This window comes from Passer domesticus, chromosome 11 (genome assembly GCF_036417665.1).
Source record: "Passer domesticus isolate bPasDom1 chromosome 11, bPasDom1.hap1, whole genome shotgun sequence".
Classification (NCBI taxonomy): domain Eukaryota; kingdom Metazoa; phylum Chordata; class Aves; order Passeriformes; family Passeridae; genus Passer; species Passer domesticus.
The window spans coordinates 9,363,426-9,388,801 of record NC_087484.1 but is presented as its reverse complement, the minus strand read 5'-3'; the positions used below and the strand labels follow the sequence as shown (position 1 = coordinate 9,388,801).

Below are 25,376 nucleotides of genomic sequence, written 5' to 3'. Positions count from 1 at the left end.
TGGTAACAAGATTACCTCCCACTGTCTTGTTCCCACCAAGCTCTTTGCAGGGGATATAGTGTTTCTCACTGCTTAAATGCAAATCCCCTTTCTGCTGGGAAAAAGGGCTGTACAAGGGCAGCTTTAAGATCTTTAGTGCAGCTTCACCATAACTGTGTCTGCAGGAACTGTGTTCTCCAGAATTGCCCAAGCTCTGTTACATGGTTTATTTCGTCCTGTCAGACATACCACAGTGCCCTGCCCAGCAGCAGTCCTGGAGCACATCTGTAGCCACTTTATTTACTTATCTCTTTGCTTTAGATTTTTTCTTGCCTGTATCCTTCTCTGCTGACAGTTCTTTCAAATACTTCTCAAGCTCCTGGTAGGGGCCAAGGAATCTGCGGACCATTGTACCTTTCCACCAGGCCTGCACCTGGAAGTGAGAGAGAGAGAGAGGCCTTAGGGGAAGTCACTTGCTGGGGTACCTGGTACAGCTCAATGCCTGGAGAGTCTTTCCTGTGCTCCCCAGCCACAGAAGGGAGCCTCCAGCCATGCAGCAGCCTTTGGGCCTGTGCTGGTTGTGCCAAAGGCATCCGTAGCTGGGCTGAGGGCACCCGTTCCTGGTGGCAAGGGAAAAGCAGGGGCACTACCCTGTGACCCTCCCTGTATCACCTGTGCAGTGATATTTGCAGGAGACTGGCTGCTCCCCTTGCATTTCCCATCTCAAACCTGCAGCCAGCTGCTGGCTCTGATGTGCCCCGGCAAGAGGAACAGGCTTTGTCCTTTGCTTGTGCCACCCCACACCAGCCAGCTTTCTTGGGCTGTTTTCTGCCTGACACAGATTATTAACTCCCAGCTGCTGCTGGGGCAGCACTGCCTCAGCTTTGCTCCCCTTTACCTTCACAGCACTCTTCAGCTCCAGGGCTTCCTGCTCTCTTTGTTTCCTCTTGGCCTCCTTGTCTGTCCGGTCAATAATGATGGTTGTCTGGAACATCAGGCACTGCAAGAAAGCACAGGCATGGCAAAAGCCATCACAAACACATCCCCTAAACTGCAAGGCCAGCCTTTGGGGCTCACTGAGCCCAGCCATTTGCCAGACCAGGGCTCACCTGGACCCTGGGGCAAGGATTCCTTCCCTCTGCTGCCCACAGGTCTCATCCTTGTTACACACTTCCCACAGCCCTGCCAGGGCTGCTCAGGCCCATGGGTTGTGGTGTCCCTCTGTTCCAGGGCAGCCCAGGGATAAAGTGTGAGTGGGGGGCTTTCCTCCCCACCTCTATTATTTGATCTTTCCTAAATCCAGATGGCAAATGTTGCTCATTACCACCGTCAGTCCTCAGGCACTTGGAGCTGCTGCCAAAGTGAAACCTCTCACGGCCTGGATGTAATTAACCCCTGATCCTGTGCTGTAAAATGGCTGGCTGATGGCTTCCCAGGCAGCAGCTGGTGGTGGGGAGGACACTTGGTCCCCCAGGCCAAACAGCAGATGATGTACAAACACACTTGGGAGACTGAGATGACAGTGTACAGAGTGAAAAATGAGCCCACAAGCAGGGAAACAACCAGCTCCATCCCATCATTTCCAAGCCACGGACGGTAAGGAATGTTTACAAGTAAATTCCTTCTGGTTTTAAAGCACACATTTTTCTAGATGCTTTTCTCTGTTCTGTGCTGGTGCTGTGATCAGAACTCAGCAGTTAACCAAGAACCCAGTGGGGCAGGAATGGTTCAACCAGAATCAGCCCCTGATCCCAGAGCTGTGTGCAGCTGGGAATGTGTGTCTGCAGGAAGGGATGAGCTTCCAGTCTCAGCCTGTCTTATCCTGATCTTCCTAGAAGGAGCAGATTTGTTCAGACTCAGGCAGCAAAGTAAGGTGAGGCATACTGATGGGATGGGACAGTACCTCTGCCCCTCACAAAGGCTGTCAGTTGCTCTCTCATTACTTACTGGTATTTGAAAATAGCTGTAGGGGAAACATCATCATCCCTCCTTGATGTCACAGGCAGCAAATAGAAGATGACATCTCAGCCATTGTCTTCCCAAGACAAGTGCTATAATCACAGCCTATGCCTCAAAATTACTGATTTTTTTCCTGTGGTCCTGGTTCCTTATCCAAATGAGTGTAGGAAAAAGCCCAATGCAGTTTTGCATAGCTGAACATTGAGATGCTGATGTCTTACCTCCTTGGCAAATCTCTGCATCGTTTCCAGGTTCTCTGCCTTTAATGCTCTTAGATCATCCAGTTCTTCGTCTTTTGCAGTAGTGTCTTTTTTATACTTCTCTATCCAGTATTCCAGCCTCTCTTTCACCTTCTGCATGGGGAGAGAGTGGTGCTCAGCATGGTGCAAAGAGGGCACAGGTGAGAGGTTTGCTGCTATTACATGGTCTGCTTTCAGGATGGGGGTGAGAGTCCTGTAAATTGTGCATGGTCAGTGTTTCCTTCTCATCTTGAAAGCATCAAACCTCTAAGACTACTCATGAATTACTGCAGGGCAGTAATTTTGTGCAGTCAGCTCTGATCAAGCAAGTGACAGCCAGAAGCCATTCTTTGTGTGTATACAGAAGGAGGGGGGGTTAAAAAGGACAGTTGTCAGTGGGAGAGCTTTTATCCTCTGCCTGACTCCCTACCCACTTTCTGCATTTAGCTCAGCACACCAGGAATAAGGTCCCAGGGGACAGCACTTCACACTATTTCAGGTTGTGAACTTGGCTTTGTGTTCATGAATAGGGCAGGTGTTTCTCAAACAGTCACCAGATGACTTCCTCCTATTCACCAGTAACTTCTCCATAGCAACCACCGTGATTGCTTCCATGGAAAAATAATCTGAGGAAAAGCATCAATCTCATTACAGCATCACAGCTGGACACACAAGGGGGATGGAGGGCATGGCCATCCTGCTGTCTGCAGGCTCCTGCAAACCACCAGCTGCTGTCTGAGCACGGAGGGGCTGCTGCTGGGCCGGCTGCTGGAGGTCAGCCAGGCTCAGCGTGTGCTTGGGCAGTGCCCTCGCTGGAGCATTGATCACACCAAAGCTCTGGGGTGCAGAGCACACTGTTCACCTGCTCACAACATACAGCACTGGTTTGCACTCAAATTACATTTTTAAAAACCTGTTATCTCCTATTAAATTCTGTACTGGCCGTGACCTCAGGTACCCTGCAGCAGTCCAGGCTTTCTTCCCATCACACCATTTATGAGAGGCTTTGCAGCATTATTCACTGTGAAGTTATTCACTGTTTGATAGGAATGCTCTGAACCTCTGAATCAACACCACAAGGACATTCATGCTGCTGAAAATGTGTACAATAGTTGTGGGTTATCAATGATCCAACCCCAGTTCCTCCTGAGATAAGGCTGGACTGACCTCTTGGCCAGCTGGAATGGCAGTTTGTGTCATTCCCTCCTCAGTGTCCCTCCCCTCTGCACAGCCCTTGGGTCTCTGAAGCTGGTGCCCTTACTTTGGGCTCTTCACTGGGGTGCTGGCAGCCCCTGCAACTGCCAAGTAGGGTTTAAATAAAATTCTAATTAGCCAAATACAACTATCTGAGAGAGGAAAAAATTATAACACCGGAATAAACAATGCAATTCACTACATGAACCCTAAGTTAAGGAAATATATCTGTATGTAGTAAATCCCAAGCCTTGGAGAGCTGGGTTAATGAAGACTTGAGGACAAGTAATCATTCAAACTGCAGCAGTCATGAACCTGGTACATTTGATGGAACAATAACTGTTTTCCTTTAGGCACTAATTGATGATATGGTGTTTATAGGTTGCAATTTTAAGCATTAGCTGACAGTCACACATACCTGATACTCTTGCATGAGGAAATTTTCAGTCTCTGTGTGAAGTTGAATCTCCTCATCAATTTTGCTCTTCAAATTCTGTGATCAGAGCAGACAGAACACATGTGAGACAGTGTTGGTGTCTATGTGTGCACACACTGCTGCTGAAAGCTCAGTAAAAGTGCTGGAGCTATGTGTAGTCAGACATTTTTTTCCAGTGATAAAATCATCCAAGGCAGTCCTTGCTCCTGGGCCATCCATGAAAAGGGGACAATTAGATCAGGCCTTGATCAGTCAAAAAAAAGACGCTTGCAAAACCAGAACAGTTTTCTAGCCCAGTTCACCTGATGGCCACACAAGCAGCTCTATCTGTGTAATCTGCTGGGGGCACTGCTGGGAGCTCAGGTTGCTAATACCTTTGTAACCACCCCTTTGGATACACTTCTGGGTCTGGTTTTCTGGCCATGGCATTGCTTTAAGCATTCCATCTCCTAAAGCCATGCCATCCTTGTTGTTGCTGTTTGCAGCATCATACAGAAAAACAATAGAAGAGATAAAGGTGTCTAGCCCCAGTGAGTTTCCTGATCCAGTTCAAACAGCTGTGCTGGTGACTATAATGGAAAACAGAGAGGGCTCTTCCCTTAACAGATGGAAATGCCTTTCAGTATGGGCCATGAGGAAGGGCTTACCTGGATTTTCTTCTCCAGGGCATTCTCTGCACTGCTGCACTTTTTCTGGGTTTGTTGGATCTGGAGATCTGTATTTTTCTTCATGTAGTAGCTCTCTGTGTTCATTTTGGCTGTGGTCTCTTGAAGCTTATCTTTGAGGCGATCAATAACATCATCTCGGCTCTAGTGGAGACAAAGCAGCACAAAAGCAAGCCTGGAGACTGAGGTCAGCTCACCTTTCTTAATCTCTCCACTCCCTGATAAAGTCAGAAGAGACAAAGCCATCGGCTCCACTTTCTCTGAATGTTGCTCCTTTTCAAGGAGCATTTCAAAGATTGGTATGATCTGTAACCTATATGGACAGCAATAAACCCATCAACAAGGAGTGACTGCCTTTGGAGAGGGCAGATGAGGAACAGAGTGGGAGAAGAAGGCAAGCCTGCTCTTTGGTAAAGAAATGGATTCAGTCATCCTTAGAATAAATATGAAAAAAAGCCAAAGAATTTTAACCACTTAAAGTTAGGCTTTACTTTTACTAACACCTTGCATTAGACGATCTCAGTGAGAGCATCTGTAAAAGGAGGATAATGTCTCAGCCCCAAAAAAGCCAAAGTTTGTTATCCTAAAGTATACTCTATTCCTTGGATTTATTTTTTTTTCTAGTTATGCAGCAACTGTATAAACACAGCCTTAGGAACAAGTGCAAATCTAATGCTGACTTGCTCGTATTTTCAAACAGCTCTTTCTTGAAATCTTACTGGGTGGATGGTGCCCACTTTGTTATGAAAACATACACCCAGGGCAAGGAAGCAGTGTGAAAGAAAAAGCTGGCTATGAGGTCCCAGCCTCTCCCCATGCCTTGCTCTGCAGTGGAGCTGAGCTCTCCTGAGGCAGAAAGCTCAGTTTTCTGCTCCCTGGAGTTCTCCCATAGGCCAGAATCCTGAGTGGTTTGTCCAGCTTTTGGAGCATGCTCAGGAAACATTTGCTTGATTTGGGATTGCTGTTTTGTTTACTCCTTTTTAATTAATTTATTTGAATAGCAGATAAAGGTTCATTACCCTGGGGTTGGAACTTGGGACAAATGCCTGTAAAATGAACTTTTTAATGAGTTAAAAAGGTCATCAAAGCTTCCTGTGTAATTATGCAAGATCAATGTGAATGCACTGCTCCATTACAGCCTTCCTCTTTGCTTCCCTGCCATGCTGTGGTGGGTTTGATATTCATCAGCCAAACCTCCACAGCTGAAGATGAAGATGAAATACCAAAGTGCTGACATTTTTTGAAGCCCACATATCTTGCCTCTGAAGCACCTCACATTCCTTAGCTGTGTAAACATGGAAAAATGCCACAGGAAGAAGCCAGCTCAATAGTGCTGTGTTTGAAAGCCCTTCCAGCATGACTCATTTGGAAAAGGTCTCTTTATAAGAAGAGTTTGGAACAGTTAAAAGGAAAGTCCTTCCTTCTGCACTCCTTGTCATACATAGGAAGAGTAGAGTACATTTATGAGGCTCAGGATAATTGGGGCCTTGGCTGATGCTGTTTTGTGGGTTCAAAGGTGTTCACATTTTTGAACGTTTCAAACACCAGATACTATTTTTATGGCCATATCATCATATGACTGCAGACAGCTACAGACAGGAGCTGTTTGTGCCTTATTGAGGTTTTTGGTCATGGCCTTTATTTTCCCTGGCATGGAATTTTGGTGGCCATTGGGAGGAGTTTTGTTCCTGGTCAGTAGACAGGGGATGTGAGTGTACCACTCTATTTTGAGATTGTCTTCCTGGGTCATAGTGGAATTGTGTCTAAACTGAAGAACAAGCGGAGAGACTGAGGAGATGCTAATAAAAAAAAGCAAACCCACAACTTTTTGTGGTGCTGAGGCTCAGGGAAGTCAAACACTGCTGATGTCAGTGTGTTACTGCTATCTGCTCAAGATCTGCAAACTGGCCAGAAAATAAGGGTTCAGCCTAGGTTACAAAGTACTCAGAGAGTTGGGGCAGAGCATGAACTTCTCACCAGGTTATTTTCTTTTTCATTTCACATTTTATTAAAGAAAAAAGTGCTTTTGATTCTTGTGCCCCAGGCCTCAGCTGGGATGGGGGCCCATCTGCTTTGTTGTTTTCTCTGGTGAATGGCAAGTTTGTGGTTTGGATTTGGTCTGCAGTGTTGTAAAACATACTAGTTAGAGGTGGGGAGTCTGGGGGCTTGGTTACACAACCCAAAGCAGACAGGAAGTGAAAGGCAAAACCCACTGGTGGTTTACAGCAGCATCAGCCTGGCCAAAGAATGTCGGCTGCAGGCGTGAGGGCAGCTCCTGCTGCAGGACCTGCAGAGCTGGGGCACGTTGGGATGCAGCTGAAGGTAGTAACTGCAGCAGTCAATGCCCTCTAGCTGTGGGTACCATCTACAGAATGTGCTGTTCCCTGAACTACAGGGACAATAACTGGGAAAATTAGTTAGTATTTATTCATTCTGGTTTATCATAGCAAAGGTCCACGCCAGGACACGGAATGCTTTCATAGCTGATGCAGTAAATCTCTGGGCTGCTTATTTGGGATGACTTCAGCATTGAATCTGCCAAACCAAATCATCCCTTATGTCCAAAACTATCAGAAAACCGGCAGAGACCAAGATCAAAACCCAGGAAATAATTGTCAGGAGCCAGTCTGCTTCACAAGCAGGTAAACAAGCTGATTTTCTCTGATCTCTCAGCTCACAGACATCAGCTCAGGGGCCTGTCTGCTGTCACCTGGTGCCACTGGAGTCATACCCACAGATGCTATTTGGCTGCAAAAGCAGCTGCACTTAGCTGGAAACCTAATCCACAGTCCTGTGTTTTCATTTGCTTTGATTTATCTCTCTTGTAAGTGCCACCAAGATCTCCCAGCTCTTCCCCAGCAATTAGTGTTTACAGTCATAAAATACAGCTGGTTACAAAAATAGCCCACAGGAGTAAACAGTGTGAGGAATTCTCCAGCAGTCCCATGCTGCCCATTTGGCAGGGAAGGAGTGCTGTGCTCTGTGCTGACAGAGGCCCTGCTCTGCCTTGCTCCCACACCAAGGGCTCAGAGCTCAAGGCTCTTCCTGGCAGCTGTGGCATCTCAGCTTGCAGGGCCTGGAGATGTGCTTGGATCCACACAGCTGCTGCAGCCTGGGCTTGCTCCCCTGAAACCACAGCAGGCCCTTCAATAGGGCCTTCCTGCATCACTGTCCCAGCTCCAGAACACCCTCAGGGAACGTCTGTGCCCGAGGGACAGCAGGGCTGGCTGTCACCTGGCATGGACAGAAGGCTTCTGCAGCCCTTGGCCAGCTCAGCACCAATGCCAGCAGCTGTGGGAGAGCCCCAGGAGGGGCAGTTTGCTGGCAAAGAGAGCAGACCTATTGGCAGCAGCACTCCTGTGGAAAACCCTGCCCCTCTGGAGACACCTTTGGAATTGGTGCACCAGCTCCAGGTCCTGCAGGGCTCCCTGGGGCTCTGCCAGCAGTGAAGCTCAGCACCATCACAAAACTTGTGCCTTCTGCTGTAATCATCCTGTGCATATCTCCAGTAGAAATATGCACCAGTGGCTGTGTATATGTGTTTAAAACATTCCACAGAACACTCTGTTGATGCATTTGTCTTCCTGGGAGAGGAAAAGGGAAGGAACATGATGGGTTTTAATCTTACTACTAAAAGCATGAATGAGTGATGTACTGATACAGTAGATCTGGGTGTGTTATGAGAACTGACAAAGAATTAAAGTTACATATCTGTTTTCACTGGCACTGTGGTGCAGTGGCTTGGATTTCTGTCTGCTTGGTAGGTGTAATATTACTGCTTGTTATAAAATGACACCACTACCTGCACACATGTATGACATGAGTACACCACAAAACCTACAGGACATAAAACATCTTTGGGTGAAGAACAATGCAGGAATACTAGATTTTACATTCCTAAATTTTTATCTTAAACTGCATAATCCTATATGATATTAAAACGTTTCAAAACCTGCACAGGTTGCTGTTACCTGTCCAGGAAACCAGAGAAAGTATTTTTATAGAAACTAGGAAATTAACACTGCAGCAGCACACAGACCCCCTGCAGCCAAACCTGAGCTACCACTGCTGCTCCTGCACAGAGAGGTAAGAGCAAAACCAGATGCACCATTTCAGCTCCTTTAGAGACACCAGTGCTTTCCAAGAGAAAACAAAATAAAGAAGAACATTTAGCATTTGATTTGTGTTCCATTAGAATGAAAATGAGCTAAGCAGGCTAATACACTATTAATTAGCATCTTATTAAGAGGTAGAAAGGCTGAAAATACAAATCCACAGCAACATGAGTGAGACAAAAGGCCGTGTTTTTCTGGTTCCAGGATTAGATTTGCTTGCTTTTATTTTCTCAGCTTTTGTCTACAGGTCGGTGCTTTATTATTGTTGTTCAAAGTACTCCAAAGTCAGGGAAGCTGTATTTTTATTTTTAATTAGTTGGCAAGGTGACAAATCATGCAAGTGTCTGAAAAACTGCCTATGGGAAAATCCCATATGAAGCAAATAGAAATTATTCTCCCTTGGGAGACATAGTGAGACACCATTCTTTTTGGCACAGGAGGAAAGCAGTACTTTAAAGTAGTCTTGTCTTTGATTTATCAAAGCTGAAACTATAAGGAAGCTCAGAAAAGGACTTTTAAACTTGAAATATGTTTTAAAAATCCCAGATGAGTGCAAATCCCACTTGATGAGGCAAAACCCAAGAATTGAATTAGCATTGAAAGGACAAAAAGAAGACACTCCCCCCCAGCACAGTAGCTACACACATTTTTATGACTGCGGGAGGTAGGAGAGGTGCAGGGCAGGACACAGAGAAGTGGCCCCCTGACTGTGGAGTGCCAGGACATTGCTGCTGGTACAAGACAGGATGATTACACCCCCTGGGAAGGCATTTAACCAGGACAGGGTACATGGATTGTGTGCACAGACATGGCAAGGTTTGCAGAGCACTACACAGATGAAGAACTACCTCATAACATTCACCAGCCTGGGGAGTGGCAGAGCAGGAACTTCCCAGGAGCCATCAGAGTCTGACTGAGAAGGGACAGTGTGAGAAGCAAATGTGTCCCCCTCTATGTACAATTAAACATTCCACTGTGTATGCATCCAGGCTGCCAACACAAAACCTTTGTGTTCTACAAACCAAACTTGACCAGCATGTCTGGAGCTTAAAATTCCTCTCTGTAGTCAACTATATCCTGGCTTGATTACTCTCCACACTTTTGTCCAAAGACAAAACTCAGTGACACCAATTATTTCCTCAGATGCCCTTGCTGTCCTCTTGTTCACTACTGAACTGAGTGTCAGATACTTGTTCCTTCCCCCAGCCCTGTACAGCTTTGCCCCAGCTTGCCTTCTGCTTGTTTGCTATCACCCATCTCCTCTCTCAGCAGGGCCAGGCTACATTTCCATGCTGAATGAGCATTCAGTCTGAGCTGCCTGGTGAGCATCAAAGTGACCAGTGATAAGCCATTCAATTGATCTGCACTTGTGTAGCAAGCCTGCTTTTTCCAGAATGCCCCATATTTACTGTGCATGCACACACCCTTTGCATGATGCAGACAGAAGGGCTGAAGCTTTCCAGAAAGATTAAGTTGACAGCATATGTGCAATAACATTGATCTGCCCTTGTGTAGGCATGTTTAGGATTTTCTGATGTCTGGAAGCCTAGAAAAATAGATTAATAGAATGACACTTTCATCAGATGAAAATGTGGGTAGAAAAACAGCCTGCCCCTATGATAGGTGTCTGTCTTTCTCACTCCCTTTGGCACACTTCATTCTGTGCCAAATGATTTGTCATGACTGAGTATGACAGAACCTTAGATACTGTTATCTGCAGATAACCTCTTTCTTACTGATTGCAGGTATCTGTGCTTTGTCACTCCCAGCAGGGTTTTTGGGATATTCTAATTTGACCACGGTCTCTCATGATTATGAGCATTTTGAGCTCTCATTTGAAAACCATCAGACACTGCTCTTGAAGTCATTAGTGGGCTTATTCCAAATACAAATCTTTATTGCAATTATTTTGCTTCTGCACTCCTAAGTGGTGGCTCACTGTATATGGCCATGGCCTCCCTGAGTGCTGGGCAGCAGAGGCCAGCTTCCTAACAGGCTTCCCCCTGGCAAGATGCCCAGTGCTAAGTGCTCTCACCTGAAGGTCTTGGCCAGTTTGTTTCTTGACATCTTGCAGCTGCTTCTGGAGTGCCTTTATCTCCTTCTTTCCTTTTTCCTCCCTGAGGTGGGAAAACACAATCACTTGAATATATGAAGAAAGACAAGAGCTGTTTACCTAGAAGGGGAACTTCCTGTCTCCTGATACATTGTGGTAAGATAAACAGAGACTTCTCACCAAAACTACTGACTTGGTCAGTAAATCCTGAAAGAAGAGGTGCACAGACTGAGCCAGGCAGATGGGAACAAAAGGGAAAACAAGCCAAAAAAGCAGGGGATGCTCTTATTGGAGCCTGGAATGGATTTGAGGATGATGCAATTATAATAGGGGAGACAGAAGATAACTGTCATTGAGTCACAGTTTCTACATTTAGGCAAAAATGCCTGAAATTCTATGCAGAAGCAAGCCTGAGCAGCAGAGAGTGCCAGATTGTATTATGTGTATGAGAATGTTGTTTCTTTCATATCAAACCTAAAATCTTCCAAGGAACAGTGCCCCAGGTTCTGAAATCCATCTGAGTGAAGACCAAAAGCTAGAGAAATGTTCATCTGTCTAAAACAAAACAGATGCAGTAAATATTCTAGGTATTGTTATCTTATTTCACTCAGAATGCTTCTCTAAAATTTTATGCTTATGATTAGTTTTAAAACCAGTAAATAATGCAGTTGGTTCCTGAAACTTTGTATCCTATTCCAACCTTACAATCACACATGCATTTAATTTTCAGAGTCCTTATCTCGGTGACCGATGAACAAAAGCTCCTGATAAGGAGTCTCCCATCATCTCACTGCAGATGGCTTTCAGAACAGTATTTACACAAAACCAGGCAAGTATTTATTATCTTGAAAGACAGATCAAGTTCATTCCATGAAAAGAATATATAGTACAACATGGCTAGATATTATTGATATAGAAGGGGATAAAAAGGATTATGTCCTTTCTGATTATAATTTGTCTGCTCTTTTCTACATTTCAGTATTGGATAGTTACTCCACAGCCAATTACTAATCTCATTCTTGCTTTTTGTCCCTTCCATGGATAAACAATAAATCCCTTGGTTCTAGGCAGTGGAAGTGGAAGAGTTGGGTTTCATGCTTGAAGTCACACATTGCACTGAAGCTGGGGACTTGCCCTGGAGGCAGATCCCTGAGTCACCACAAGAGCAGCTCCAGTAGCTTGGACTCCTGACAAATCATGACTGAGAGCAGCTCTGCTGTGCACCCTCAATGATAGGCCCGAGCTGCTGCACTGAGGTAGCTTTAAAGTGGTCAAATATTTGTCTGACGACTGCAATTCTCTCTGACAGTTTTAGGATTGAATCAGAGGTTTGCATGCTAAAAAACCCCAAAAACTAGAGCTCAAAAGTTTGAGCTGGGAAATCACCAGTTTGAGCTGAGATTATAGCAAATGTGTACCCTGGAAGATTTGGGACAGAAGAGAATCACAGTGCAGTGGCTGGTGGATTAGCCTTAAATAAGACACCTCTGTCACCATCTGTGCTAACCCCTCACTGCTGCTGGGAGAAGGGAGCCTATTAGCATATAGGTCACAGCAGATTCTCCTGGGCATCAGACAACCTAAAGGCCATATGTTGCTGGCCCTGATTTGAACAGATTCTCTGCTGCTCTGGCTTTCACTGGGGACAGAAGTTAAAGATCAAGGAGCTCCTACATCACATTATGTTTTAATTGAAATGAGGCATTTGCACTAATTCAGCCACTGGTGTCCGCCGTGGTCAAAGCTCAGGCAATTCCTAGCTCAGTTCAGTATCAGACCCATCCACTGTTTCTTTCCAAAGGGGAAAACTTGCAGTTTGCAAAGCAAACAGAATAATTCAAGTTTTAAAAGGTATCCCTTCTGTATTTTAGTTTTATTGGGTTTTATTACCTTTTCAGCATGTACTGAGTGGGAATGGCTTACAGCATTTAAACAGAGAAGAACTGAACACAACACTGACCTGATGAGGATGTCATAAAACTTGCCCTTTTTTGCCTTCTCTCTCTCATTAGCATCTGTTAGGCTACTAAATGTTCCCAATTCCTCCATCTTTTTAATAGTGACTGTAATTACATCACTTGCATACTGCCTGCCAGAAAGAAAAGGAACACAACAATACTTTACAGGTGCTGGTAGTACAGTGTTTGCACTCTTATCCATTACTGTTTACAGTAAAATGTAGGGAAATAAAAGATCCCTTTTCTGGTTTTATGTCCTATCAAACCCAGGAGTGCCTCTCCCATGGTATCTGTTTATTGTACATCTGGAGAACTCAGTATTAGGAGCTGCTTGAAGTTTATAATTTAAAATGCTGCCCTGCATGCTATTCTGGGAAATTGCAAAGAGGCACAAACATATCCATGCTGTGCCAGACTGCTGCCATTAAGAAGGCTGCTGGCCTGCTGTAGTGATGACAGGTGGATCTTGGAAAATGAGACCTGGCCATGCAATAAACTGGCTTGTCCAGTTTATTGAATGTCATGATACATGTGGCTTTTGCATTTTAGCTGCATTTTCCTCGTTTGTGTTAGAATTTTCCTTAAACCCATTGTTGAAATGACATTAAATGACATAAGCCAGGATGCAGAAAAATGCATACTGAGCATTCAGCTCCATAATCTCTTTCAAACCAAAGGCTGCTGGTATTCCTGCAAATCAGGGCACTGGTTTAGATGCAGGAATAAAGTTTGTTTTAAAAGAGAAAGGTGATGTATATAAAGACTAAAGATTTTCTTTCCTATAATGGCTATAACTGCCACAGAAGCTCTGTGTGCCCTGCAGAATGACTGAGTTCAAAAACAAGGCTCAGCTCTCCCTTTGCATGTGGGATCAGCTAAAGGAACCTGACTCCAGGTATCAGAACATGAGCACTGATTAGTGCCTGGCATGATTTCAACCTAGGCAATCATTATCAATGGGGTGATGTTTTACAGCTCCATTCAAAATAAACTTCTGGTCATTAGGTAGCATTAGGTACCTTAGGTACCTTAGGTACCTGGTCCTTAGTAGCTGGTCATTAGCAGAAGCAATCAAAGGCTGGAACTAAATGGTGTATGAAGGATACCACTCCTATCCCTAGAGGAACTCCTTTCAGACAGAGACTGATGTACTCTGGCAGTGGGAGAGCAAGGAATTTGTATTTTTGCTTTCAAGAAACAGACAGAGAACTTTATAGCTCTGAGCATCCCTCACAGGTGTTTCACTCACCTGTCAGCATAAATTTTTTTGAGCTTCTCTAGAGCCCGGGTGATGTGTTTCTTGGGGCTTTTGGAAGAATGCTGGGTGCTTTTCTGATCTTCAGTTCTCCCCTGCTGCTGCTCGTGTTCGGTGGTTTTTGGGGCTGTGCAGGTAACTGTCTCCCCACTCTTTGCTGACATCAGCTCTGGGAAGTTAATACCCAGCTCCTCCTGGATCATTTCTTTCGTTTGCTGGATGGAAATGAAAGGGGATAAGGGAAATAAGAGAATAAGGGAAGAGGGAAAAGGCAATAAGAGAGACCAGCTTGCACATTGCACAGCAGAACTAAATCCTCTGCAACATTATGTGACAGGAAGGAAAAATAGTAATTAACTAGAATGCAGCTATATTGAGAACAGCTGATAGTGCACGTTACATTTTGCAAAGAGTGGAAGATCAGAAACATTTATGTTGGTTAGTTTTGAGCACACAGTGTAGCTCATTGAAGTTTATGGGCTCAGAAGTCCTAAAATGACAGAACTAGAAAAGGCCTAAAAAGGTGAATTCATCGACTCCAAGAGATGTTCAGACTGTTCTTAATCTGACATGTTCTTAATGGCCTCCAGCACTGGAGACTACACACCCTGCTGTCAATGCCAGCACCTCACAATTTTCTTTACAATAAGAAAAGTTTTTTCTCCTCAACAGTATTTGTACTCCTGGCTTGGTGTCCTGGTCTTTAGGCACAGAGAACAAGCCATTCCCCTCCTTTTTTGCAGCAGTGTTGCCAACTGGAAGACTGTTAGCCTGTTTCTCCTCCTCCTTCTCTCCATCTTAGACATTTCCCACTGCCTGTCATCACAACCTTTCCCTATAATATAATTGTTATAACTAGAGTTGTGTGGAAATAACTGCAAAAGACTTTCAGTCTGCTATCTGCTTAGCAGGTTTTTTGAGAAAGTAACAGCAGAGGAAATATAACATGAATTCAATGGATAAATTCAAAATATTGGCAGCTCTCTCCTTCATGGAAAGGTATCTTGTGATTGACTACAATTTTATTAAAAAAGGAAAAACCCACAAAAATGCAAAAGCGCACTATAAAATCAGCTAAGCTCTTGCTTCTAGGAAATTCTCTGCTTTATGTGTTATGGATAAAATGCAGGTGTATACACTGGGACATTAAAAGAGAACATTTTCTTGCTTGCCTACCAGCATTTCTGTGGCTGAACACTTCACAACACACTGCTGACTGCAGCTAACACAAGCTCTGCCAGCCCCATCCCTGTCCACAGCTGCCTGCTCCCCACCCCGGCTGCTTGGGGAAGCAGACAGAGAACTCACTGTGATGAAACATTTTCCAGCAAAAAGGAAAAAAAAAAAAGTTATTTTTAGCAGCACTAGTTCTCAGTCCAGATCCTTCCACAACCACACACACATTTGTGCCAGCAGAGCAGAGAAAACAAGTGGTCAGGGCAGCAGCTGTGGATGCCAGGAGTACTTCCAAAAAGTTACTTGTCAGGCAAGTCAAGCAAGGCTCTGTCAGAGGTCGGAGGTGCTGCTGCAGTCTGTGAGGGCACTGCTTCATGCTGAGTGTTTTGGACAACTCTGGGCTGGGATGGATCAGCCTCTGGCAGTGCCTGACTCATCAGTGACTAGAGAAGGAGGCTAAGTGACTATGTGCTTAATTTTTGGACTGTTAAATTTACATTAGATGAATCATATACAAAACATACACTGTCCAATGAAAATTGCATTGTTAATTGGTTGAAAAAGGGCTTAAACAGCTGGTTGGTGACAACTGTACTTCAGAAAGAACTAATTTTGCAAACAAACTGCTTTAATATAATGTAGATTTTATGAATGATCTGATAGATGTTTTTTAATGTCTGGGAAAGTTCAAGACAGGCAATGACTGGGTTGTCTCTAAAGAGTAGGTACTTACACACTAATAATCAACAAATAACTATGTAAAAGCAAGAAGTTTGTAAACTGCATGTGTTACCATCTGTGTAGTCTCCTATGTGCTTGTCTGTTGCCCAAAATTCAGCAAATAGAAAGGCTGCCTTCCTCTGGGGCATGCATTGTGTGAAGAAATGTGTGAGAGCATCCAATCTGGAAAATCAGTGAGGCGTTGGCCAGCACTGTGATTAATCCTGTCAAAAATGTCATCAACTGAAATTTAGATGTCAGTCTTTGAAGATGCCATTGATTTGTCTGCCTGATAGAACTCCAGGGTACTTTGCAAATACAGATCTTCTACAAATACAATGAAAACAGCCAAATGTAAACTGAGAAACAGGGAGGAGTAGCAAATTACAGAGCACCAAATTTAGCAAGTCGCTTCCCTAAGCCATTTTCTTGTTTCTAAATTGTTTCCTCCTCAAATTGTTTTGACATCTTTAAGAACATGAGTAGGGTTTGTTAGCTGTGAGAAAGTTGTGTTCTGTGAAGTGACTTGGTGAAAATGAGCATCTGTGATTGAAGAGAAAAGCAAAGGTATTTGCTCTGTAATTTACAGGTGCCTTCAGTAGATCTATCAAGCTGAGTCTGTGTGTCTGAGGAGGACAGCTCCTGCTGTCCCAGAGATATGAGATATGCTCTCTGTGTTTTGCTGCTGGCACATAAGACAGGGAGAAGCATCCTCTGGGAGCAGCTGAGGCCGGCTCCCAGGAGACTTTCAGGGGAGCAGTGCCCTCTATGGCACAGTCTCAGCATCGTTCCCGCCCTGAATTCACTCTAACTCCAGCTGCTGCTGCGGCTTTGCCGTGGGTTTTTTGAAAAGGTAATATGGAAAGGAAGCACGTAGAAAAAATTTATTTAACTTCCTCTGGCATTCTTAGGACAGAGTGAATATCATTAGATGTCAAAACTCAGATGCCGGTTTTTATTTCCATCCTGGTTGTGAACTTTTTTCTTGAGTTCATCTCAAAAAGGTTTCAAACCTGCTAGAACTGGAAAGAGCCTGCTGTGTCACTTACAGACAGTACTTAGAGCCATTCACCCCTCAGGATGGTCCCATCCTGATTCCTATGTCTAACAGCTACCAGAAATGTCACAACATCTTCCTCCACAGCAACAAAGCCCTGCCTGAGCATTAGGAATTCTCTGTTCTCCATATCTCTGCCCAACCATCTTAGCTATGATACCAATTAGAAATCAACTAATAATTAATGATCACTGAGAAAGGGTAATTACTAACATATTTTGAAGTGCATCTTTCTTAATACATTGTGGGGACAAAAGGACTTTGGCATGGACCTGAAGAGGAATGAACCTGGTTTTGAGTACTTTGAAATAACCCAGACATTTCTACTTTTCAAATAGCTCTGTATCTACAGAATAACCTACATATGTTTTGCTTCCTTTTCCCCAATTCTTTGCTTATTGTCTAACCACTTAAATTTTAAAATTATAATCTTAGGAACCTCATCTTGGATCAGAACAGTCCTTTGCACAAATTCTTGACCAATGTTTCTCAGTGATGACGCAATATAAATATTTAAATTAGGTCACTTTTATTGTGTTTCTTCACCCAAGAGTCATAGAATGACAGAAAAATATATTTGAGTTAACTTTTAAAAAATGCTGGTAAAAGATATAAAACCAAGACAAAGAAAAAAAATTATATCCATCTTTTTAAGCAGTGGCACATACATGGTTGATTTCTGTCTTGTCCTTATGTGGAACTGGCATGATATATCCAAGAATTGTAAGTTGATCCACACAGCTCTCCAGCACAGCACTAAACATCAGAGCTTCCAGATGAGTGATTTTTTCCATTTGTTTAGTCTCTGTGTTCTTGCTAGGAGGAACAAAGATAAAAGATACCAATCAGAAAAATGCTGTGGTGCTAGTAATGTCAGTAACAGTAGTTTAAACCAAAGGTAGGCCCGAAATAGCCTTATTTGCAGCCTTACATATACTTCCCTGGCTTTGTTTATAACTTCCATCCACTGTTTATAAGAGGAGCTGTGCTCTGCTAATGGCTGCATTCAGGGACAGTGGGAATGTTTAGCTTTCACAACACAAGGAGGTCCTGGTCCCTCCTACAGCAGGTCTGGGCAGAGAAGGGGATGGGCACGGAGGGCACAAACTGGGTGAGGTGCCTCATTGTTCAGTTTGGGGGGGAGCAGTGCTTCATAGGGACTTTGGGAAAGGACAGCAGAAAGGTGCCTTTCTAAAAGCAAAAGATAAATCCACATCCTATAAAGGATGTGAGGGTGAACCTTCATGCTCTAATCATTCCTCAATATTACTGTGTAGCCTTCACACTTCTATGATCCCAGTCCCCTCTCAGCAGGAGCTGTTACCATCTTAACATGCTGAAAGTTAAACAAGAACCAATACCAGGACTGAGTAAACAATCTTTAACTTTCTGTATTGTTTTATTTTAACTTGCAATTCAAACATGAAACTGCTCTGACATACACTTAAGCACCCCTTTGCCTTGCCTACAGATAGAATATTGTAAAAGCATATATAAGGAAAAGTGAAATTTCACTATTCATCAAAAAATACCTAAGAAAACACCTGCACAACAATGGGGAAATTCTCTGAGAATTGTAATGTTTTGACATGTCATTGGACAATCCCTCCAAAGGCTGTACACACAAACCAGGTATTTCTTGTACAACACAAAGCACAACCTCAGTCTGAGATGGCTGAGATCCTGAGTGTCACTGCAATGGAAGTATCAACAGCCACCAACAAAATTTAATTTGGCTGCTCTACCTACAACTGGATTTGTGCCATCTGTAAAACCCTTGCATAAACATATCCTAAGCCTGCAAAATATTACAGCCCAAGCTGTAAGCATGCCAAGGAAACACATCAGGCAGTCCCTGTAGCACAGGACATGGCCATATTCTATGAAAATTAAAGAGGTTTGGATGCTCTGCATCACTGGAAATTTAGTGATATTTAATAACCAAGTGTTTAAAAATATTTAAACTTGCTATGAATCTCTGCAGCAGTTATCATTTTTGTTGGTTTTTTTTTAAGAAAATATGTAATTTACAGGTGGACCATGAAGTTAATTTCACTTGGCAGAAAAGAAGAGCCACTTTTCAGTGCAGGTTTATTTGATGTCTGTTGGTACAGAACAGGTAAAACAAACTCAAAACAAACTCAGATTTCACACATTTATTTCCTGATGTCCCTGTCTGTTGCAGGAAGTTGTTTAATGCAACACATGTTGAAATGTGCTGGAAGAGGCACGTCTCCCCCTGGGGATGAGATTAGAAGTGTGCCCAGGGCAGTGACTGGGACTGCTCTCAGTCCATAGACTGCTCTCTAAATCCACAGCAAGGGCAGATAGCAGGGAGAGTCAGAGTTAAGTTAAGGGATAATACTGCTCTGGGTCAAAGGAGAGTAAATTCCCCTAAGCCAGGCACTTATGATAAGGTTTCTAACTCCTGAATGGATGAAGACACAAACAGCCTTTCAGCCAAGGTAATGGTAGAGGCACCCTGATTTATTTCAAGAAGCTTGTTTAAATCATGGCAGGAAAAGATAACACAAAGCATTATTATTTTTATTATTATATATTATTATTCAGTGATTCTGACTATTTCAATATGTTCACTGTACTTGTATTGTTTGTACCCACTTACATCTAAGTCCTCTGAGCAGGGCTTTTGATGATCACCTAGGACAAAGAAGGAAGTGATTTCATCCCTTTGCTTCTGAAAGTTTTTTCTCTCTTTTATCTTAATTATTTTTTAAAATGTAACAACTTGAGATAGGAATCTGATAAAAGAGTCAACAAAAAAAATTGCAAATCTGTATAATACACTAAACTCATCACTTTTCTTGTCAACCTTGGAATCAATTACAGAAGTGGGGATGGATATTTTTACATCAAGAAAGTCAGGCAATGTCTTTGTCAACAGGCACTAATAAAATATTTTTAAATGTTTTACTCATTTTTTATCTTTTTCAGAAATCCGTGATCCATATTTTGAGTCTAAACAACCTAAGAATAATCTCCTACATGTGGAGTCATAATGCTAAAAATATGGTGAAAACAGATGTGTTGGGAGATAGCTGTGACAGATGGTCACAGCAGCATTTTTGGAATCAAAAATAACACATGCAGCTCTCCTAGGAAAAGGGGACTTATTTGGAAACAAAGGAGGATGCAGCAGCTTTTCCTCTTTTCCATCAGCAGCTTCTGACCAGGAGAGAATTAACTCAGGATATTGATATGTTTCAAGGCAGCTGGAATGTTTCTCTAAAGCCCTTTGCTGCTTTGCTCCTGCTGTGTGTCCTCTCTTACATCCAGACCCTTGCTCAGCAGATCCACGTGCCAAGCAGGGATTGGGCTCATGTTAAGTTGGACTTGAGAAGGAAAGCACTGTGTGGGGCTTTAGCAAACCCTACAGATATGAGCTGCTTGCTCTGGATTTTAGTGTCAACACAGTGCCCCTCACTGGCATCACCCTGCACTGCTGTGTTTGCTGAATCCCTCATTCAACTCTATTAATAATAATTTTAAAAAACCAACAAAGTATTCCCCCATGAGTTTTGGATGACATTCTTTCCCTGCTGATATAAAGGGAAAGAAAAACATATCAAGCAATAATTTTTAAAGCAACTGTATAAAAGGTCTGGCCTGCTGCTCCTTTGGGGATTGCAACTCCCTCTGCTGTGTGAGAGTCCTGGATAGACAATTCTCCCACCCTGCTGCCTGATAAAGGAAAATGGATTCAAGAGCAGCATTTTGTGCAGCATTCCTTGCAGTCAAGAGAAGACTCCAGTGAATCCCAGTGAGAAAATGCATAGCTGAGAATGTCACATCTCCTTTAGATCTGTTTGGCAAAGAGAGGTTCTGAATATCCAGAGGAGCAGCAGCTGAGCCAGAAATCACAAGTAACTTCATTTTTACCAAAGACAGGTCTCTTGGAAAGCAAAACAGGTGTGGCCTTACCTTACACAGCTCTGCCTCCTGCTAGAAATACTAGGACAGCAAGGTGCTCTTTTTGGGAAAAAAAAGGGGGGGGGTGGGGAAGGAAGGGCAAGGAAAGGAGAGGAAATAGAAAGAGGAAGGGAAAGGGAAAGAAAGGGATGGAAAGGGAAAAGGAAAGGGATCATCAAGGTTCCTCAAGATTTCCCTTCCCTTCACCTTCCTTCCTCTGAATCACTTCAAGTGCTCTGAAAATGCACCTGAATTTCTGGCAGTGTGAGGGAAATGACGGAAATCGGGAGTGAACAACCCTGACGTGAGCAAATGGGTAAGTACACACTTCCAGATCTTATTTAGGAAAATAAAGGAATGTGAGACTTGGTTACAGGGATTTCCGTGTCGAAATATGTTTTCTGCCTCCAAGGCGATATCACAAGTAAAATAAATGTCGAGATGGTTGACTGAGGGTGAGAACACCGGACGACGGGCAGGGCCCGGAGCCCACCCCGAGCACCAAGGGCCGCTCTGTCCCGCCGCGCTGCCTCTCTTCGGGCCCCTCGGCTCGCTCCACCGCCGCGGCCCGTTTCCATTCGCCCTGCCCAGAGCGGCCCGCGCTCCCTCAGCCTCTCACCGGGATCGGCCCTCACCGGGAAGCGCCGCCCGTCTCCATGGCAACACCACGCTCGGGGGCCTCGCGGGGCTGCCCGCCGGGTGCCTGAGCAGCGGGGCTGGGGCCGCCCCTCCTGGGATTGCTCTTGTGGGGATCGCCCCCGGAGCACGCGGACAGGGGACACGGGACACGGGACACGGGACACGGGACACGGGACACGGGCGGTGCCTTCCTCAAGCCGGTGCTGCTCTCTCCGGCAGCGCTCGGGCCGCCCGCTCGGGGCCTGGCGGCGCGTTTCCCGGCAGGCAGCGGGGCGCGGGTCTCTTTCGCCGCCATCTTGGGGCTCTGCGGGTGAGGCGGAGCGGGGCCGCGGGCCGGGAGCGGGGCCGGGGGTGCTGTCCCCGCTGTGGGGCCGCCGGCGGGCGCGGGGCTCCCGGGGCGCGGCCCATGGCGCGGTCCGGGGCGGGAACGAGGCGAGATGGCGCCGATGCGCGGCGGATGGTCCCAGTGGCGGGTTGGGGCCCTGGGCTGGAGCGGGGCTGAGGCGGCTGCTCTGGGGGGGAACGGAGGCTCCCGGAGCTCTGGGTGGCTCCCGGGCAGCCCCCGGGTGTTCGGGTCCCGCTCGCCGGGCCGGGTGGAGCTGCCGGCCCGAGGCTGATGGCTGTGTGTCGTTTGCAGGCCTGCCGGGAGCGGGTGCGCGGGAGGACGCCATGACCGGGAGGTGAGTGCGAGCCCGGGGTGGCTCTCGGCCCGGCGCTGTGGAGCGCTCCTGAGCGTTGGCTGGAGCAGGAGGCAGTGAGCGGTGTGCCTCTGCCAGTGTCCTGCTGGGCCCACAGCTGTGTGTCCCCATTCTGCAGTCTTTGAGCTGGTTGTGGTCGCTGTTGGGATGTGCCACGCTCTGCCGGGCCTGGCAATAAATACCAGTGTGAAATTTATGGGTTTGTTGGTCTCCAGTGGTCAGTGGAGCTTTGGCATGGACTGTTTCCTTGAGTAAAGGGAGCACCGTGTTTTTCCCATGGGTAAATTTTCTGTTGTGCCACCGAATTCTCTTAAAGGATGTAGGGATTCATTTCTAACATGGTTCTGTTATGATGACTTTACGTGGACAGAGCCTGAAGAATTGCTGGGGAGTTTGTGCAGTGTCTGTGCCCAGTGGATGCCAGGCTGTGCTCTGGCTTCAGCTCCTTTGAGGGTACAAATCAGGGGCAGCTCATGCCTTCTACAGCAGTTCCTGCAACGCAGGAGTCTTCCTGTGGTGTGTAGAAAAAAAGCAATGTTCACTCATCAGTGTTGTAGACATTTGAAACAGTATCTGCTAATGCTGAAGCTTTTGAAATTTAGTATGAAGCCAGTATTGTGGTGCCAGGACTTTATGACAAGCAGAAAATACAATGTTCTCAGAAATACTCCATGTTCCACATGCTCAGCTTTCCTCTGTTCATTGAATGCAGTATTTGCAGTGATTAGTAAAAGTTGGCTGTTTCCTCTGCTGATTTCTCCTGGTGTGGAATTAGTCTGTGCTGAAACAGCCTGTGATTTGTTTTTATTTTGTTACTTGGGAGTGAATTGTAATTTGCAGATGTTGTCCATGTCTTCAGGCTGTGGTGCAAGGCCATTTTTGCTGGCTACAAACGTGGCCTCCGAAACCAGCGGGAGCACACGGCCCTGCTGAAGATTGAAGGTGTTTATGCCCGTCAGGAGACAGACTTCTACCTGGGCAAGAGGTGTGCCTATGTGTACAAAGCTAAAAAGTAAGTCATGTTTTATTCTTGTGCTGAATTAGCCAAGTCCTGTCCTGGTTTTGTAAATGCTAGGAGATAATGATATTATATGATGTGTTAGAGAGCAAGTGGGATGAGAAACAAGTTTTGCCTAAGATTGACAGAAACTGAAGGTGGCTTGATGGAGTAAATTGAGGTGGGTGAATTTGTGTTTAATACTTTGAACTGTTGAGTTACTTAAACAGTAAAGTGATTTTGTGAAGCCTGGGTGAATTTGTATTCTGACTTTTGTGTGCCCATGTCTGAGCACTGTCTGTCACTTCTGCTCTGCTGCCATTGGTAGACACCTTGGGAACAGCTGCTTATTATTTCCACTTCCTTGGAAAGAGTTCAGAATTACCTTGAAAAAAATTGATCAAACTGGTGACTTGACCACCATCACTTGCAGCATGGCACATGGTTCTCCTTTTCAGGCAGTTTCTGCCATCTATACCAATGGCCTGTTCTTCTCCTGCCTTCAGTGTGTCTGCAGAAATAAGATGTCAGCAATTTCATACTGTTGATTTTTAAGTTTCATCATATTAGCAAAAGTGTTTTCCAAATTCCTGAGCTTTGTAAGCTGTTAATAGTTGTCTGGTGGAAGTTCTGATAAATTTCAAGCTGTAATTACGCCTTTGAAGGATGCAGTGAAAATCCCAGGCCGGGAAAATTTCACAAGTAAATAAAAGTGTAGACGTTGCTGTCATTAAAGATGGCTATGGAGCTAAATTATTGAGGTGCCTTAGAGAGACCACATTGTCACTGCTGGTGACAGCAGGGCTGTGACTGCCCTGCTGAGCTGTTCTTTGCCTCCTTTTCCCCAGCAACACGGTAACCCCCGGAGGCAAACCCAACAGGACCCGCGTGATCTGGGGGAAGGTGACGCGTGCCCATGGCAACAGCGGCATGGTGCGTGCCAAGTTCCGCTCCAACCTTCCCGCCAAGGCCATTGGACACAGGATCCGGGTGGTGAGTGGATGTGGTTTAGCAGCAAGATATTCATTGGCAGTTTTGGGGGCGCCTTTTAATTCCACATAGTGTGGGGGAACATGGGAAGTCTGGTTTTGTTCTGTTGCTGTTGGGTGTTCAGCGTGGCTCAGTGACGGTTTTGGAGCCTAGAGTGGCTTTTTCCTGGTTTCCTGTGCTGAGGGGGTTTGTCTCTTTGTCAGGGGTTTGTGTGCTTGCTCAGGTTGTCTGGACAGGCTCTTCAAGTTCCAGGACTCGGCTCCTTTCTAAAGCTGCCTTGATTTCTTTTCCACCAGTCTGTTCTGTATATTTTTGCACCCTTCTACTCCTCCACCTGTTTGATTTTTCTCTTTCCTCCTGAACATTTTAACTGAGGCACTGCTGTCCTGCCATGGCCACTCCCACCTGTTCCCACTGTTGGCATTTTAGCCACAGGGCTTCAGTGGGACTGTCCTTTTAGGTCTCTCACCCAGAGTTGTGATGTAATATTTTCATAGTGATGTTGTCAAAAGGAGTACAAGAGGGGTGCAGTCCTTCCTTTCTGTCTTCCTCCTGTGCCTTAGAAAAAGCACAGTAGGAGCAGCACAGATAATTCCTGAAATCCAGAGCCATGGCAACTCTGGTTGGTGCACAGGAGGGCTGGCTGCCACAGAGTCTGTGCCACCAGAAAAGTGCAAGTCATTCTCACACTCTTCTGTGTAAACTGGGGGTTGCTTTTATAGCAGTTGAAGAGATTCATGGTCTAGATTGTAACTGCAAAACTTGTGTTTGAAGATTTCTAACGTGATTCTTTCTGGTTTTGTGTTTTGCAGATGCTGTATCCATCTAGGATCTAAATTTTTATTCAAAATAAAATGGAGAATCTGTTTAACTTTTGTATATTTCTTGTTTTATTGCCTCCACCAATTTTGGGAGACCTCTTTCTCAGTAGTGTATCAGAGTTGACAGCACAGATGGAGATACTAAATCCTGGCATGTGCAAATCCTCTCTCAACATCTCACAGTAGTAGTTCTGGTAGAATCCCTGATAATGAGCCCACATGTTCTGAGCAGCACATGTGCCTGTAGTGCCTGCTTTGTATAAATAATTTAAACATTTTCATTGCACTGTGGTGCCCAAATGTTAATGCTGTGTTCTTGTCATGTAGGGCTGTGAGCATCTTCTCAGCACTTCCATAATTCTTTTAGTTTTGCTGAACAATAAGGTGGTGACAAATGAATTTAGAGTCGTGAAGTGCAAGGCTCTCTTTCTTATCTCTGAAAGACCCCCCACAATACTGGGTAGTTGAAAGGGAGGTTTGAGGCAGGTACAGGTT

General features: G+C 45.0%; 2 protein-coding genes and 1 long non-coding RNA gene across 16 annotated transcripts; 2 read left to right on the top strand and 1 right to left on the bottom strand.

The window, feature by feature from the left end:
• Positions 1-251: 251 nt before the first annotated feature.
• Positions 252-21,680, bottom strand: IQCG (IQ motif containing G). Of its 11 annotated transcripts, none has more exons than XM_064385567.1 (12): positions 21,356-21,422; positions 20,749-20,796; positions 19,433-19,467; positions 17,475-17,622; positions 13,848-14,068; positions 12,601-12,729; positions 10,623-10,704; positions 4,455-4,616; positions 3,790-3,864; positions 2,160-2,291; positions 878-979; positions 252-412 (listed from the first exon to the last, which is right to left on the bottom strand). In XM_064385567.1, the coding sequence occupies exons 4-12, from the start codon at positions 17,598-17,600 to the stop codon at positions 284-286; spliced, it is 1,158 nt and encodes a 385-aa protein (XP_064241637.1). In that variant the 5' UTR covers positions 17,601-17,622; positions 19,433-19,467; positions 20,749-20,796; positions 21,356-21,422; the 3' UTR covers positions 252-283. The 11 variants fall into 11 exon arrangements, with proteins under 11 accessions (XP_064241637.1, XP_064241639.1, XP_064241641.1 ...); XM_064385569.1 differs by having other exon boundaries at positions 21,372-21,390; XM_064385571.1 differs by lacking the exon at positions 21,356-21,422 and adding an exon at positions 20,985-21,310.
• On the top strand, positions 10,660-12,867 carry LOC135278784 (uncharacterized). Of its 2 annotated transcripts, none has more exons than XR_010346193.1 (3): positions 10,660-10,796; positions 11,371-11,469; positions 12,539-12,867. It is a non-coding gene; the product is annotated as an uncharacterized LOC135278784 (long non-coding RNA). The 2 variants fall into 2 exon arrangements; XR_010346192.1 differs by lacking the exon at positions 12,539-12,867 and adding an exon at positions 11,712-12,522 and having other exon boundaries at positions 10,661-10,796; positions 11,371-11,473.
• Positions 21,030-24,931, top strand: RPL35A (ribosomal protein L35a). 3 transcript variants are annotated; one of them, XM_064385576.1, is made up of 5 exons: positions 21,030-21,052; positions 22,013-22,055; positions 22,933-23,085; positions 23,919-24,063; positions 24,873-24,931. In XM_064385576.1, exons 1-5 carry the CDS (start codon positions 21,049-21,051, stop codon positions 24,894-24,896), a joined length of 369 nt encoding a protein of 122 aa, XP_064241646.1. In that variant the 5' UTR covers positions 21,030-21,048; the 3' UTR covers positions 24,897-24,931. The 3 variants fall into 3 exon arrangements, with proteins under 3 accessions (XP_064241646.1, XP_064241647.1, XP_064241648.1); XM_064385577.1 differs by lacking the exon at positions 21,030-21,052 and adding an exon at positions 21,579-21,685; XM_064385578.1 differs by lacking the exon at positions 21,030-21,052 and adding an exon at positions 21,786-21,807.
• Positions 24,932-25,376: the final 445 nt, after the last annotated feature.